At 37.8% G+C, this 12,071-nt stretch overlaps 2 protein-coding genes across 2 annotated transcripts in view; one reads left to right on the plus strand and one right to left on the minus strand.

The window, feature by feature from the left end:
• Nucleotides 1-537: 537 nt before the first annotated feature.
• On the minus strand, nt 538-2,397 carry LOC125067409 (zinc finger protein 354B-like). Its single transcript, XM_047676009.1, has 2 exons — nt 1,282-2,397; nt 538-1,060 (listed from the first exon to the last, which is right to left on the minus strand). The coding sequence occupies exons 1-2, from the start codon at nt 2,328-2,330 to the stop codon at nt 748-750; spliced, it is 1,362 nt and encodes a 453-aa protein (XP_047531965.1). The 5' UTR covers nt 2,331-2,397; the 3' UTR covers nt 538-747.
• Nucleotides 1,042-12,071, plus strand: part of LOC125067373 (oxysterol-binding protein-related protein 1) — a 35,893-nt gene continuing 24,863 nt past the window's right edge. The window contains exons 1-14 of the mRNA XM_047675935.1: nt 1,042-1,096; nt 2,921-3,072; nt 3,747-3,907; nt 4,470-4,667; nt 5,211-5,355; nt 5,439-5,584; nt 6,409-6,618; nt 6,974-7,094; nt 7,737-7,876; nt 8,264-8,374; nt 8,877-8,969; nt 9,985-10,054; nt 10,623-10,742; nt 10,828-10,978. Of these exons, the coding sequence (XP_047531891.1) occupies nt 2,931-3,072; nt 3,747-3,907; nt 4,470-4,667; nt 5,211-5,355; nt 5,439-5,584; nt 6,409-6,618; nt 6,974-7,094; nt 7,737-7,876; nt 8,264-8,374; nt 8,877-8,969; nt 9,985-10,054; nt 10,623-10,742; nt 10,828-10,978 (1,808 nt within the window). The 5' untranslated portion in view covers nt 1,042-1,096; nt 2,921-2,930. The remainder of the gene's footprint in view (nt 1,097-2,920; nt 3,073-3,746; nt 3,908-4,469; nt 4,668-5,210; nt 5,356-5,438; nt 5,585-6,408; nt 6,619-6,973; nt 7,095-7,736; nt 7,877-8,263; nt 8,375-8,876; nt 8,970-9,984; nt 10,055-10,622; nt 10,743-10,827; nt 10,979-12,071) is intronic.

Below are 12,071 nucleotides of genomic sequence, written 5' to 3' on the forward strand. Positions count from 1 at the left end.
AGTTTACAATATCTAAATGTTCTGCTGCTGGACTGAAGTCTCTTCTCCTTTTGAGGAAGACTTTTGTAAATACCCACCAAGCTCATCGGTTCTGATGTGCTTTGGTGGCACTTAGCTGGTTTTGGTTAACACAAATTAAATACACAAGCACATAAAAATTTTGTATTGCTTGCCTGGGTTTCAACCCCACATTTGATTAACATTCTGGTTGTTTCAATCATTGAGCTATTTGGGATCTTTATAAATTGGGCAATGTATATAATCTGATATTAAAATAACAAGCATATTTAAATAACAAATATTTATAGTAGTAGTAGTAGGCTTCTAAAAATTATGACAGTTTTCAATGGCCCACTACACAGTTCAGTCGAGTATAAACAGACATTTATTAATTAGGTGGGCAATATTTTTCCACACTTTATAATTCACTAAGCAAAAACATTTTTCTATAAAATTAATCTTGTGCTCGGCAGTGAAGGAAAACATCGTGAGAAAACCTGCTGTGTCTAATTTCAATTAAATTCTGCCATATGTGTATTCCACCAACCCGCATTGGAGCAGCGTGGTGAAATATGCTCCTAACTTTCTCCTCAAAGGGAGAGGAGACCTTAGCCCAGCAGTGGGAAATTTACAGGCTGCTAATGTAATGTGTGTATATAAGCAAAAACATAATGGAATTTGGAGTGCTAAAGACTAATTTCAAGGTCTTTTTTTCAAGTAATAACATAATTTTAAGAGCAAATAATGCTAAGTGCACATATGCTTGCTTAATTCATAATTGTTAACAGACTGACCACATTTGTCACACATTACCATTTCAATGTGCTCTATAGCATGTTGATCTCTTGCCTTTACATCTGAAAATCCTCTGTGACATATATGGCACTTGTGACATTTTGGAGCATGTTGTAATGAATGACGTTGAAGAGTTGCATGTGATGCAAAGCTCCGTCCACATGATTCGCACAGATGTCTCTGAGGGGCTTTGATTTCTGTATGCTTTTGAACATGATTATATATTGTTTTGCGGTCTTGTGATGTGAAGCTGCAGACTTTACATCTAGAAAACAAAGAATATTGGCAGTTTTATAATCAGGTATAGATGAAATTGTTTATGGTTTATTATATTATTTTTTTAAATAAAATATAAAATGCAAATTTTTATCTTACGTGTTGGTTTAATATTTATAATTTCATTAAAATATTATGACATAATTTTTCATAAAAGTGAAATTGTTCAGATAATTGTTGTTATATTGAAAATAGATAGATAAATGTCACCTGTATAAGATGTTGTCAGGATTATCATGTTGTTCTTTTCTATGATTGGACAATGCCTCATCACCGATGAATGTATGACCACATATGTCACAGACTCGCTCCTCGGACTTCAATACATGTTCCTTAGCATGCTTGTAGAGCTGAAATCTTTCACTAAAAGTTTCCCCGCATTGCTTACAAGAATAAACAAAACCCATTGAAGCTATGTGATCTATTTCACACTTTTTACAATGTGCAATAAGCTTTTCTCTCGTTTCAAACTGTTTCCCGCAATTACAAGTCAAAGGTGTGATGACACTGTGTGTAAGGGCATGCTGTCGCATCTTCTGCTTTGAGTCAAATAAAACATTACAGTGAGCGCAAGTTCTTAAGGCATTATCACAGATGCTTAAATGATGGGACAGTTTATGTATGCTATCGAATTTAGCTTTACATGCAAAGCAAGAGAAAGATTTGTCTGCATTTTTTATTTGTTTATTGGGTTCTATTTCTTTTGATAATAATTCTTTAACAATTTCTATGTCCGAGTCTAATACATCAATGTCCATGTTTATGGGCTTATTGAGCGAATCTTTCTTCTTTGGACTCGGTATTTTACATAACTTATTATTTACTGTTTTCATAATTTCAGAACCCTCAGTTCTATCCAACATATTAACTATAGATGGTATGTCTTCCTTACCCAAGTTATTGAGATATTCTTCTATGTTTGCCGTGTTATTGAGGAATTCTAAGAGCGAATCGGAATTGTATTCTGAGTCTGGAAGTGGTTGAATTTGAATTTTCTCTGTCGATTTTTTACTTTTTTCTTGAAGAGAAGATTCCAACCAATCTTGTGAACATCGGGCGTTCAATTGAAAATTGTAAAATTCGTTCAATTGTGATACGCAGGTTTCGCAAATTAACTTAGATAAATTATCATTAACAGCGACATTGATTGGAAGGCAGGATTTGATGTGTAAACAAATTGTCTGGTCTTCTACTATTGAAACATGCCTGGATTCCGTATCCAAGCAAATACGACAACAGTTTTCTATGTTATCATTCATAGTAAATAAATATTATTACTTGTACGTCTGGAAAATTCTAAAAAAATACTCCTACTACCGCCGTTAACAATTAAATTAAATTTTTTGCTTATTTAAATTGCCTAGTGTTTACAATTTGAATTTGAAATACATTTGACGTCTTACGTCGTATGATCGTCATTTCGTCCGTTAATTTTTATTATAACAACTCAAACCAATAATTGCAAAAATATACAATGAAGTAATATTATCAAATGAATATTGCATAGTATACAAAATAATGTATATATTGAATGATATATATCTAAAATAAAACGTAGTTAACTGGATTCATTCTCAAATTAAAATCAAATACGGTTCCGTTATTTTCAGACGTTCGTTTTACTGTCAGAACCTGAAACAAAATTTGGCATTTCACAGTTTCAATTTTATATTTTGCGCAAAAGCTACTTATATATTTCTCGTGATTTAATATTTAAGTCGGTTAGTTGGTTACACATATACCAGGTCAATGGACAAAACCACTAAACGGATGTGACTGAAGGGATACAATATCTCGAATAGAGTTCGCTTAATGCTGTAAGATATTAAATACTGTTTTGTTTACAAAGTTTATTAGATATGTCTACAAAAGAAGAAAATCCTGGTTTGGAGGCCGAAGAATCTCTCTTGTATTCGGCTAGGCATGGAGAATTGTCTGTAGTAAAAGCTCTTTTAGAAGCTAACAAGGAAGGAAAATTAAGATTGGACATAAACTGTAAAGGTAATCTTTCATGTTATACATAAAACCTAATGCGTAAAATATAAAATACACCAACTAAATAAAGGTAGTATTAATAATTATCGTGATTACGGTTATATTATTATTACAATGCTTCTATAAAAAATGTAATATTTTCTTTAGAATGACTTAAACTTCATTAATAGTTACGACTACATTTTATTATCTTAAATATTTATTAGTGTATAATAGATATATATGATTGATTTTGTCTATATTTATGATATTTCCGCCCATTGTACACACATAAAACAATTGGTTATATTTTTGTTTTGAGAATTATTTCTATTTTTGTTTTATTTAATCCTAAGATTTCTGTATTTTTGTTAGTGGTGTACAATAAAGTATATTAACACTGACAGTAACTACTATAATATTATAAAATATTTTATTTTGACAAATGTGGAAAATTATTTCTTTTCGATTTGTACTATAACTTTTGATTAATAAATACCTAAGCATAGTTAGACAATTGCATTTTACTTATTCTTTTTGTAGTGTGTTTCATCTAATATAATGATTGTATGGAATACGGCGATTGAGCCTTGAAGTCAAAGCTGATATTTAAAAATAATCTAATAATAAGAATTAATATCAAATGAACTCAGCATTTATGTAGTATTTTTGTAATATTCTAATAATTTACTTATGTCTAGGTAAAAGCAAAACCAATTTAGGATGGACCCCTCTTCACTTAGCTACATATTTTGGTCATACGGATGTAGTGGAGGTACTGCTGGATGCTGGAGTAGACGTAGATGAGGTCAACGACACTGGTGACACTGCTTTGCACAAGGCATCGTTTATTGGGAACGAGGTCAGGTTTAATCAAGTGTAAACTATTTACTATTGTATGTTAAGTCAATTGTTCCAAATGGTTAAAGTAATAAGCAAATCTTGGTGGATACATTTTGTTAAAATGAAATTGTTAACTGATCGTGTATTGTATAAATTGACATGCAATGGATATTGATCAAATAAATTATTGGAATCACTAAAAATACTTCAATAATATTTTTTTAACTAGAAAAAACTAAAAATCAAATTCCTTTATTCAATATAGAAGTATTACACTTTCGTAAACATCCCTGTGCTGGACAAAGGGCTTATTTTGAGGATTATGTTTAGAACAAATTCTAATACCCTGACCACACGTTTGTGAATATGCAAGTGACAGAAATTCTATATGACAGATGCAAATTTACTCACAATATTTTGCTTCACCAAGAACAAGTTGGTTATAAACCATAAACTGAGCATATGAAACTTAGTAGATTGCCCAGTTATAAACCTGCAAACTTTCATCAATATTAATGTTTTCTAGCAACTAGGCTAACTCGACTAATTTTATATTTTATTAAATATCGTTTTATTTATAGGAGTTAGTGATTCTACTCCTGAATTACAAGGCAGATGTAAATATAATGAATGGGGAAGGTCGGACGGCCGCAGATGTGTGCAAAACCCAGGATGTACAGAGATTGCTGGAGGCAGCTGGCCTTGCAGAGAGGAGAGACAGGGAGAGGAAACTATTGACAGCTGCCAGAGAGGGACGGATTGAAGAAGTACAAGAGTTGGTTAGTATTGACAATTATTTTTGCTACCTACAAAAGTATGTCTAACATAGTATGGTTCATAGGAGCATAATAAAAAATCAAATGAAGCTAGAATTAATTCTTATTACTATAAGCTATAATTTGACATAAATTCTGCAATAATTATTTAAATAATATATATGTTGCAGCGTCAAATAATTAAATACTTTGATTGTAATCTCTTAGTTTTGAGATTTGATTCTGGATGGCCAGTGACGTCAATCGTCTCTTTGTCACGTTAGAAAAACATAAAATGTCAGTTGTCAAGAAGAATAAGACAGATGTGGTCGCGGCCAATGAAATATTGTAAAAATCAATATACGATAATCCTGCTATCGATTTGTTGTATTATTTGTGAACATGTATGACGAAGATGATAACCCCGAACCAAACAATATTGCCGGCTCATCGTTATATATAATAATAACTTTAAATAATTACAGTTATTCAATCAAATTTTTATTCTTTAAAATTAGAATATTATAGAATAATATATAAAAGTATTGTTCATTCTTAATCTCTTAGCTAAGCGGATCGAGCCCCCCGAACATAAACTGCGCGGACGCGCAGGGCAACACGTGCCTGCACTGCGCCGCCTACCGCGGCCACGCGCGCGTCGCCGTGCTGCTGCTGCAGAACGGCGTCGACACCACGCTCAAGAACAACAACGGTGAGGCCGCGTCGGTCCGTGCGCGACGGGCGACCTGTCACGTGCGAGCACGAATGAACGCCTTGCGGCTCGCCGGCCCGCAGGTCAGCTGGCGATCGACCTGGCGCGCGACGGCGACATGCGCGAGGTGCTGAGCGTGCGGCCCGTGCAGCGCCTGCAGCGCACGGCGGCGCGCTTCGAGGGCCCGCTGCTCAAGCGCTCGCGCTTCCTCGGCTGGCGCCCCATGTGGGTCCGTGCTCCTCTTCACTTTACACGTTTTGAGTTTGCACATTACGACTATAAACTCTCTGACCATAAAACTTCATTTGCGACAGACTACTTATTGCGAGATTAGTATCTTATGACATTGTCTATGACGTTTGATGTAGCTTATACGTTGTTAATGTAAATGTACGTAGCTTAAGATAGCTGATTTAAATAAAATAGACTTAAACTGAAGACTAGTAAAGATTTTCGAAATAGTTTTGACGTCAAACATCATTCACGACCGTTGGCGTCATACTGCGCCACGCTTTTGATACTATGAAACATTTACCGCAGCGTTCAGATAAAGCGCGGTGACGCATCGCATAACGCAAGAGACTGTGCGACTACTTGCTCATTTAAAAAAAAAACTGTTTTAGGAAAGCAGACGAACAAATGGTCCTGGCAGTAAGTGGTTTTTGAAAATAAATATTGACAACGTTTCTGAACTATTTCTTACATCTCGAATGGGCTACCAAACACTGTAATTTGACTTGCTCATTAAACTTTAGAAGTAATTCCCGTTGGTTAAACATACCGCTAGATCCTAGTTGGTAAAATTGTATTGATGTGCTATACTGTCATCACTTTTAACGAGTATTTATGATTCATTAATGCAAACAACGTCATCACTAGGGAAAATGTATGAAAATGCCAGTGATTCAATAAAATAAAAAAGTAAACGTTATAACTGATGTAAACATAACGAATTATTTTTTAAATGTAGTTTCCGCTTTTTAATCCCAATCATTAAACACTTCAGTGTTTTTACCGATTCCAACAATGACTTATAGAATAATTGTTCTTCAGGCCGTCCTCCAGCGTGGCGTGCTGCTCTACTACGGCTCAAGAGCGGAAGCGGCTCGAGAGGGCGGTCGCTGGCGGGACCGCAAGTACTTGGACGGGGCGAAGTTCACAGCGCCTGACACCGAACCCGCACTCATTGTGATCGCCTACAGCGACGGAGACAACCATCGCCTTGCTGTACCGCAGGGAGGCAACGTCTCCGCTTGTAGACAGGTGCACAATTGCTTGAAATAACGTTACTTATCACGACAAGTAATTAATAAAGTATTATGTACTAGAAACAGTTCTTCATTAATATATTTTTAAAAAAAATTCAACACTATAACAATTAAATTCCAATGGTAATAAATCGTACTTAAATATTTTCGATAACAGCTTCGTCGATATTGAAACCGCCATTTTGATTTTACATGTCTATTGCTAATACCACAGATTATTAAAGTATTGTGTAATTATAGTCGGTCATTTCAAGGTCATGGTTGTTTATTGGTCTCTCCTCCTCCCTGTGATTAGAATTGACTATATATTTATCATAAAATATAAAATCGATATGTGTATTGGTTTCTAGTCATGGGTAACGGCACTAAAGGAACACATCGCGTATTCCGGACACTACCTGTGGGCCGGCGCCGGACCCGACACCGCTAAAGAGGCCACGGAGGACTTGGAGGACGAGTGCAAGCCGCTGGGTAAGGAGTCCGCTGCGATGACTTTATATAAGTCACCTCTTACTGTAAACCGATACTAAATAATTGAGAAAAATACCTTTAATATCGATTTGATTCAAAGGTGAGTGAACAATTAATATTTTGTATTTTATATTTTAGTCGAGTATTTCTCTGCCATATGAAATGTTTTGTGCAGGTGTATATTAGCGGACGAGTATATAGGCCACCTGATGGTAAGTGGTCACCATCGCCCATAGACAATGACACTGTAAGAAATATTAACTATTCCTTACATGTACCACTAACCTTGGGAACTAATGTGTTATGTTCCTTGTACATGTAGTTACACTGGCTCACTCACCCTTCAAAACGGAACATAACAATACTGAGTACTGCTGTTTGACGGTAGAATATGTGTTGAGTGAGTGGTACCTACCCAGACGGATTTGCATAAAGCCCTACCACCAAGTAAAATGTTTGTATAGAATTGTAACTAAAAATCGAAAGACGAAATTAAAATCACACACATTATCTCGAATATATAATCTTTAAGTTGAAGTAAAGAATATAAAGGTAGAATATAAACTCTTTACAATCGAGTTATTGCGATATAAAGAAGAGTCCTTATCGATGCCCTTATGCGAGTACCGTCCGCCGGCGCAGGCTCGATGCAGGACGCGCTGACGACGGCCACCAACAGCCTGGCGCTGCTCGACACGCAGCTGCGCGAGTGCGGCGCCATCGTGGCCGCGCTCGACCGCAGCGTCACCGTCGGCAACTCGCTGCACCACTCCGCCTGCATGGTGCGCCGCCCTCCGCCTCGCTGATGGCGTATTACGCGAACTTACTCATTGAGTTCAGACATTACACAAATAATACATTCGTCCTGACCGTTTGAGGCTCTGCATATTATAGAGCACTGACTGACTATACTCCACTACCACTCACCCTCAGGTGGCGCTAGCTCTAGAGCTCTTCCTCATAATCCGATGGGACGGCAAATACGGACGGACGGCAGGCTGTATGGTTTTTGTATATAATAGAAAGTCATACTACATGACGATACAAGAGCGCTCGTAGGAGCCTTGTATTTTGATTCAATCCGGGCGCGCGACTCGAGGAGCTCCCGTCGACCGGGCGCGCCGGTCGCGGGGCCGCGAGGGCCGCGCGCGAGTAGGGCGGTGTGTTAGCGCTTCCAGCACGCGTGCGGCTCGGGGCAGACGGCGCTGGCGGCGCTGCGGCACTGCGCCGCGCTCGTGGCGCAGGCGCGCGACCGCGACTCGCACGCGCTCGCCCGCCAGGTACGACCCCCTCCCCCCCCTGTTATCGTAGATATGCTCCAATTGTAATAAGTTGATAAGTTATTGACATTTCAGAAATGACAATGTCAAATCAAATTAATTTGTTAAATAATTATATGGAATTTCTTATCCACTCGTCTGTTGCTTTGGGGCCTCAGACACCTTTAGATTTTAGGCCGTTTATGCGTCCAAATTTAACTATTCAACTTGTATCCCAAGACACGTCATGGTCGTCACCAAACAATATACGGAGAATGATTAAAGCAAAAGATTGTTGTTACGTAATCGGCATGAGGAGCATAGCATTATAGTTCCCTTAGCCGCTGGTTAAATTTAGTGTGAAATTTTGTATGGATCGTAAGAAAGTAATTGCTAGTATTACTTACAGTGGAAGCGTTTATAAGCGTAGATGACTTTTAAGCAATTATATTTATTTAATTAATAATGAATGATACAAATACAAATATTATAAGTGCTAGTAAAGTGTTAAATGCGCTCGCAGATAGAGAGGAATAGAGTGCTGGAGGAGGCGCTGGCGGCGCTCGCACGCACGCACCACGCGCTGGAGATGTCGGTGGCGGAGGAGCTGACCAAGGTTTGTATAATACTCATTTCCACATTTCGCATAGCCAAGTCACCTTATTATGAGATGATATGGAATACTTTCAACACTAAATATTTGTATTATATCACATTTGTAGCCTGTAAATTTAAAAAGTAGGAGGCCCTAGCCTCCTCTCCCTTCGAGGAGAAGGTTTGGAGCATATTCCACCACGCTGCTCCAATGCGGTTTGGTGGAATACACATGTAGCAGAATTACATTGACAGTAAAGTAACCGTCATGAGAAACTATAAATTTTGTAAACAAGTGTTCAGGAGTTCACAACATTTGGACCAACAAAAAAAATGAATTTATTTAAGATTTAATAAATTATTAAGTAACAAATATTAATTAACATATATTATTTAAGAATAATTATTCGTCAGATTCATAAGTAAAATTAACAATAACAACCAGATCCGCGATATATGCAAAGCAATCAAACAAACTCGTACGCATTCGAAACTCGAATGACGCGTTTATTTCAAAATGGCGTCCCGATAGTTTACAATCCCTGCGACGGACGCGTTCCGGTACCAAAAAACACAAACGATAGCGCTTTGCGTCGTTAAAATATGATCCGACTAAATTAAATAGGTTGTTACTTTCATATAACCCGTCTATATTTCATGTCGATTGAATATGGTCAATTTATTATTATCTCGCAGTATAAAATGTTTACTTAGTAAAAGATGTTTGTTTACATAATTTATAGCTTCTCGTGACGGGTACTTTAGACACATGCAGGTTTCCTCACGATGTTTTTCTTCACCGCCGAGCACGTGATTAATTATAAACACAAATTAAGCACATGACAATTCATTGTTGCTTGCCTGAGTTTGAACCCGAAATCATCGGTTATGATGCATACGTTTTAGCCACTGGGCCATCTCGGCTCATATACTTGTAAAGTATTGCCATAAATAATCACATTGTGCAAAAATAACCTTGATCACTATATAATATGGATGTATGAATAAAGTATTAAAATAGTTTTTTTTATTTACAGAGTAAACGAAAGAAAAAGGTCTCCCAGTCGACGAACGACTCAAAAGAAAATTTCTACGACGTATACGATGGTAAATATTTTCTTGGTGGTAGGGTTTTGTGCAAACCCATCTGGGTAAGTAGTTATCACCCATTCATCCTAATCTACCGCCAGGCAGCAATATTATATACCTTAGTATTGTTGTGTTCCGGTTTGAAGGCTGAGTGAGCCAGTGCAATTACAGGCACAAGGGACCTAACTTCTTAGCTCCGGTGATGTAAGGAATAGTTAATATTTCTTACATCTATGGGCGGTGGTGACCACTTACCATCAAGTGGCTCATTTGTCTGTCCGCCTACTTATATCATATATGTATGTATTTACAATTGTACATATATAGTATATATAATAATATATATGTGTTGTTTCCGTTTTTATAATCTAATATTTACTTTTAGCTGTTAAAGTGATATTACTTACCATCCTGTTTTATTTTAAACGATGGATTTCCTCAATAGTTATTACATTTGCTCAGTATCTGTTAAGAGGTAACTAATAACGAGCCTCGTTAATTGTTGGTAAAATCTCTGGTGAGAAGGCGGCGTCCGGATGTGGTTATAAAGCTCTTACATCTTGTACATATCCAAGTCATTATTTAGATTCCGATGACGACACCCTGGTTACGGCGGGTCTGTCCAGCCCCCTGGGCGCACTGAGTCCCTGGGGCAGCAGTCCCGACCTCACGAGGAGGACTCCAATCGGCAGCGTCGACGGGGACGGTGAGATCATATGTCGCTGCTGTCGCTTTTTTCTGAAATCTAGTATGTTTTATTCTGCAAATATTGTACGAGACACCTTCCGCAGGCGAGAGGACGCCCACGAACGACGACCGGCTGGAGCTGAGCGGGCGCCTGTCGGCGTCGTCCGACTCGGCGCACTCGCTGGGCACGCTGGTGTCGCAGGGCGGACACGTGTACCGCAACGCGCGGCCCTACGCGCGACACGCCCGGCCCAGGTACGAACCCCCCTCCCCCCTTCTTCGGGTGTTGAAACGTATGAGGCAGTCCATTCCGATGACGAGTCAGTGCTGGCATCGGAGAGCAGAAGAGTTTACCGAACTCGGGGTGTAAGTGCCGTGAAGCAAGGAACCGCCCGACTTGCATTTCCACGCGACTCGAACGTCCAGGTACGTGAAATATCCAGGCCTCGCCTTGGACTCAGATTTGGTCGCAGGAGCCTTCGAGGAGCAATTCGAGCTCCTAGTCCTAAGTCGATGGCGTTACGGAGCGTCTGTTTTTGGTCCCAACGGACACCCGTCGTAGCGAAACTACGCAGTGTCTCCAGAAATAAATAGTGAAACGGAATCGGCCATCGTCTCTCATTTTTCTCTTTGCGTGCTCTCGGACACCCTAGAAGGAGCAGTCCTGTGGGATCTTTGTAATTGTTCAAGAGGAACAATAATCACGACATTCGTTATTTTCTAATTAGTTTCAAGACATTATATTCTCTTATACATTGTATCAACATCTAAACATATCCATTTTATCTTTCTTTAATACTTATTTACGATTTATTCTTATAAGGTCTTAATTGTAGAACAGTTATTATTATTAAACGATGTTTCAGTCTTGTGATTAAAGTTACAAATATGTTCTATTAATTTATTGAAATAATTTTATGTGATTTGTTTTTTTTTAATAGTCTTTGTTCAGCCACTAATCTTTGTGTTAACCGTTAAGTTTGTGTGAAATGTGTTTTATTTATTTTTATTATTTGCTTTAATTTGATTTTGTTTTGTTCCAGTTCGGAGTGGTCGTTATAGATTCTGTCGAAGTACAAATTTTACTTAATAAGATTTATGCATTTAATCAACAAAAGCGCAAATAAATATTTTCATATTTTATACTAAATCTATTTTTAATCTGTGACAATGGCGACTGGCCAGCAATTAAAATCCTTTAACGTGCGATATTTGTGCAAAAATCAATATTATTACTTAATTTACTATTATAAAAATGACTATGTGATACTTTTGTGCTGATGGTCATAACCGCACAGGTTATAACAGATAATCAAATGTCGTATTACTTAAAAAAATTTTATAGAAT

The sequence above is a fragment of the Vanessa atalanta genome, chromosome 1, assembly GCF_905147765.1.
Source record: "Vanessa atalanta chromosome 1, ilVanAtal1.2, whole genome shotgun sequence".
In the NCBI taxonomy this organism is placed as follows: domain Eukaryota; kingdom Metazoa; phylum Arthropoda; class Insecta; order Lepidoptera; family Nymphalidae; genus Vanessa; species Vanessa atalanta.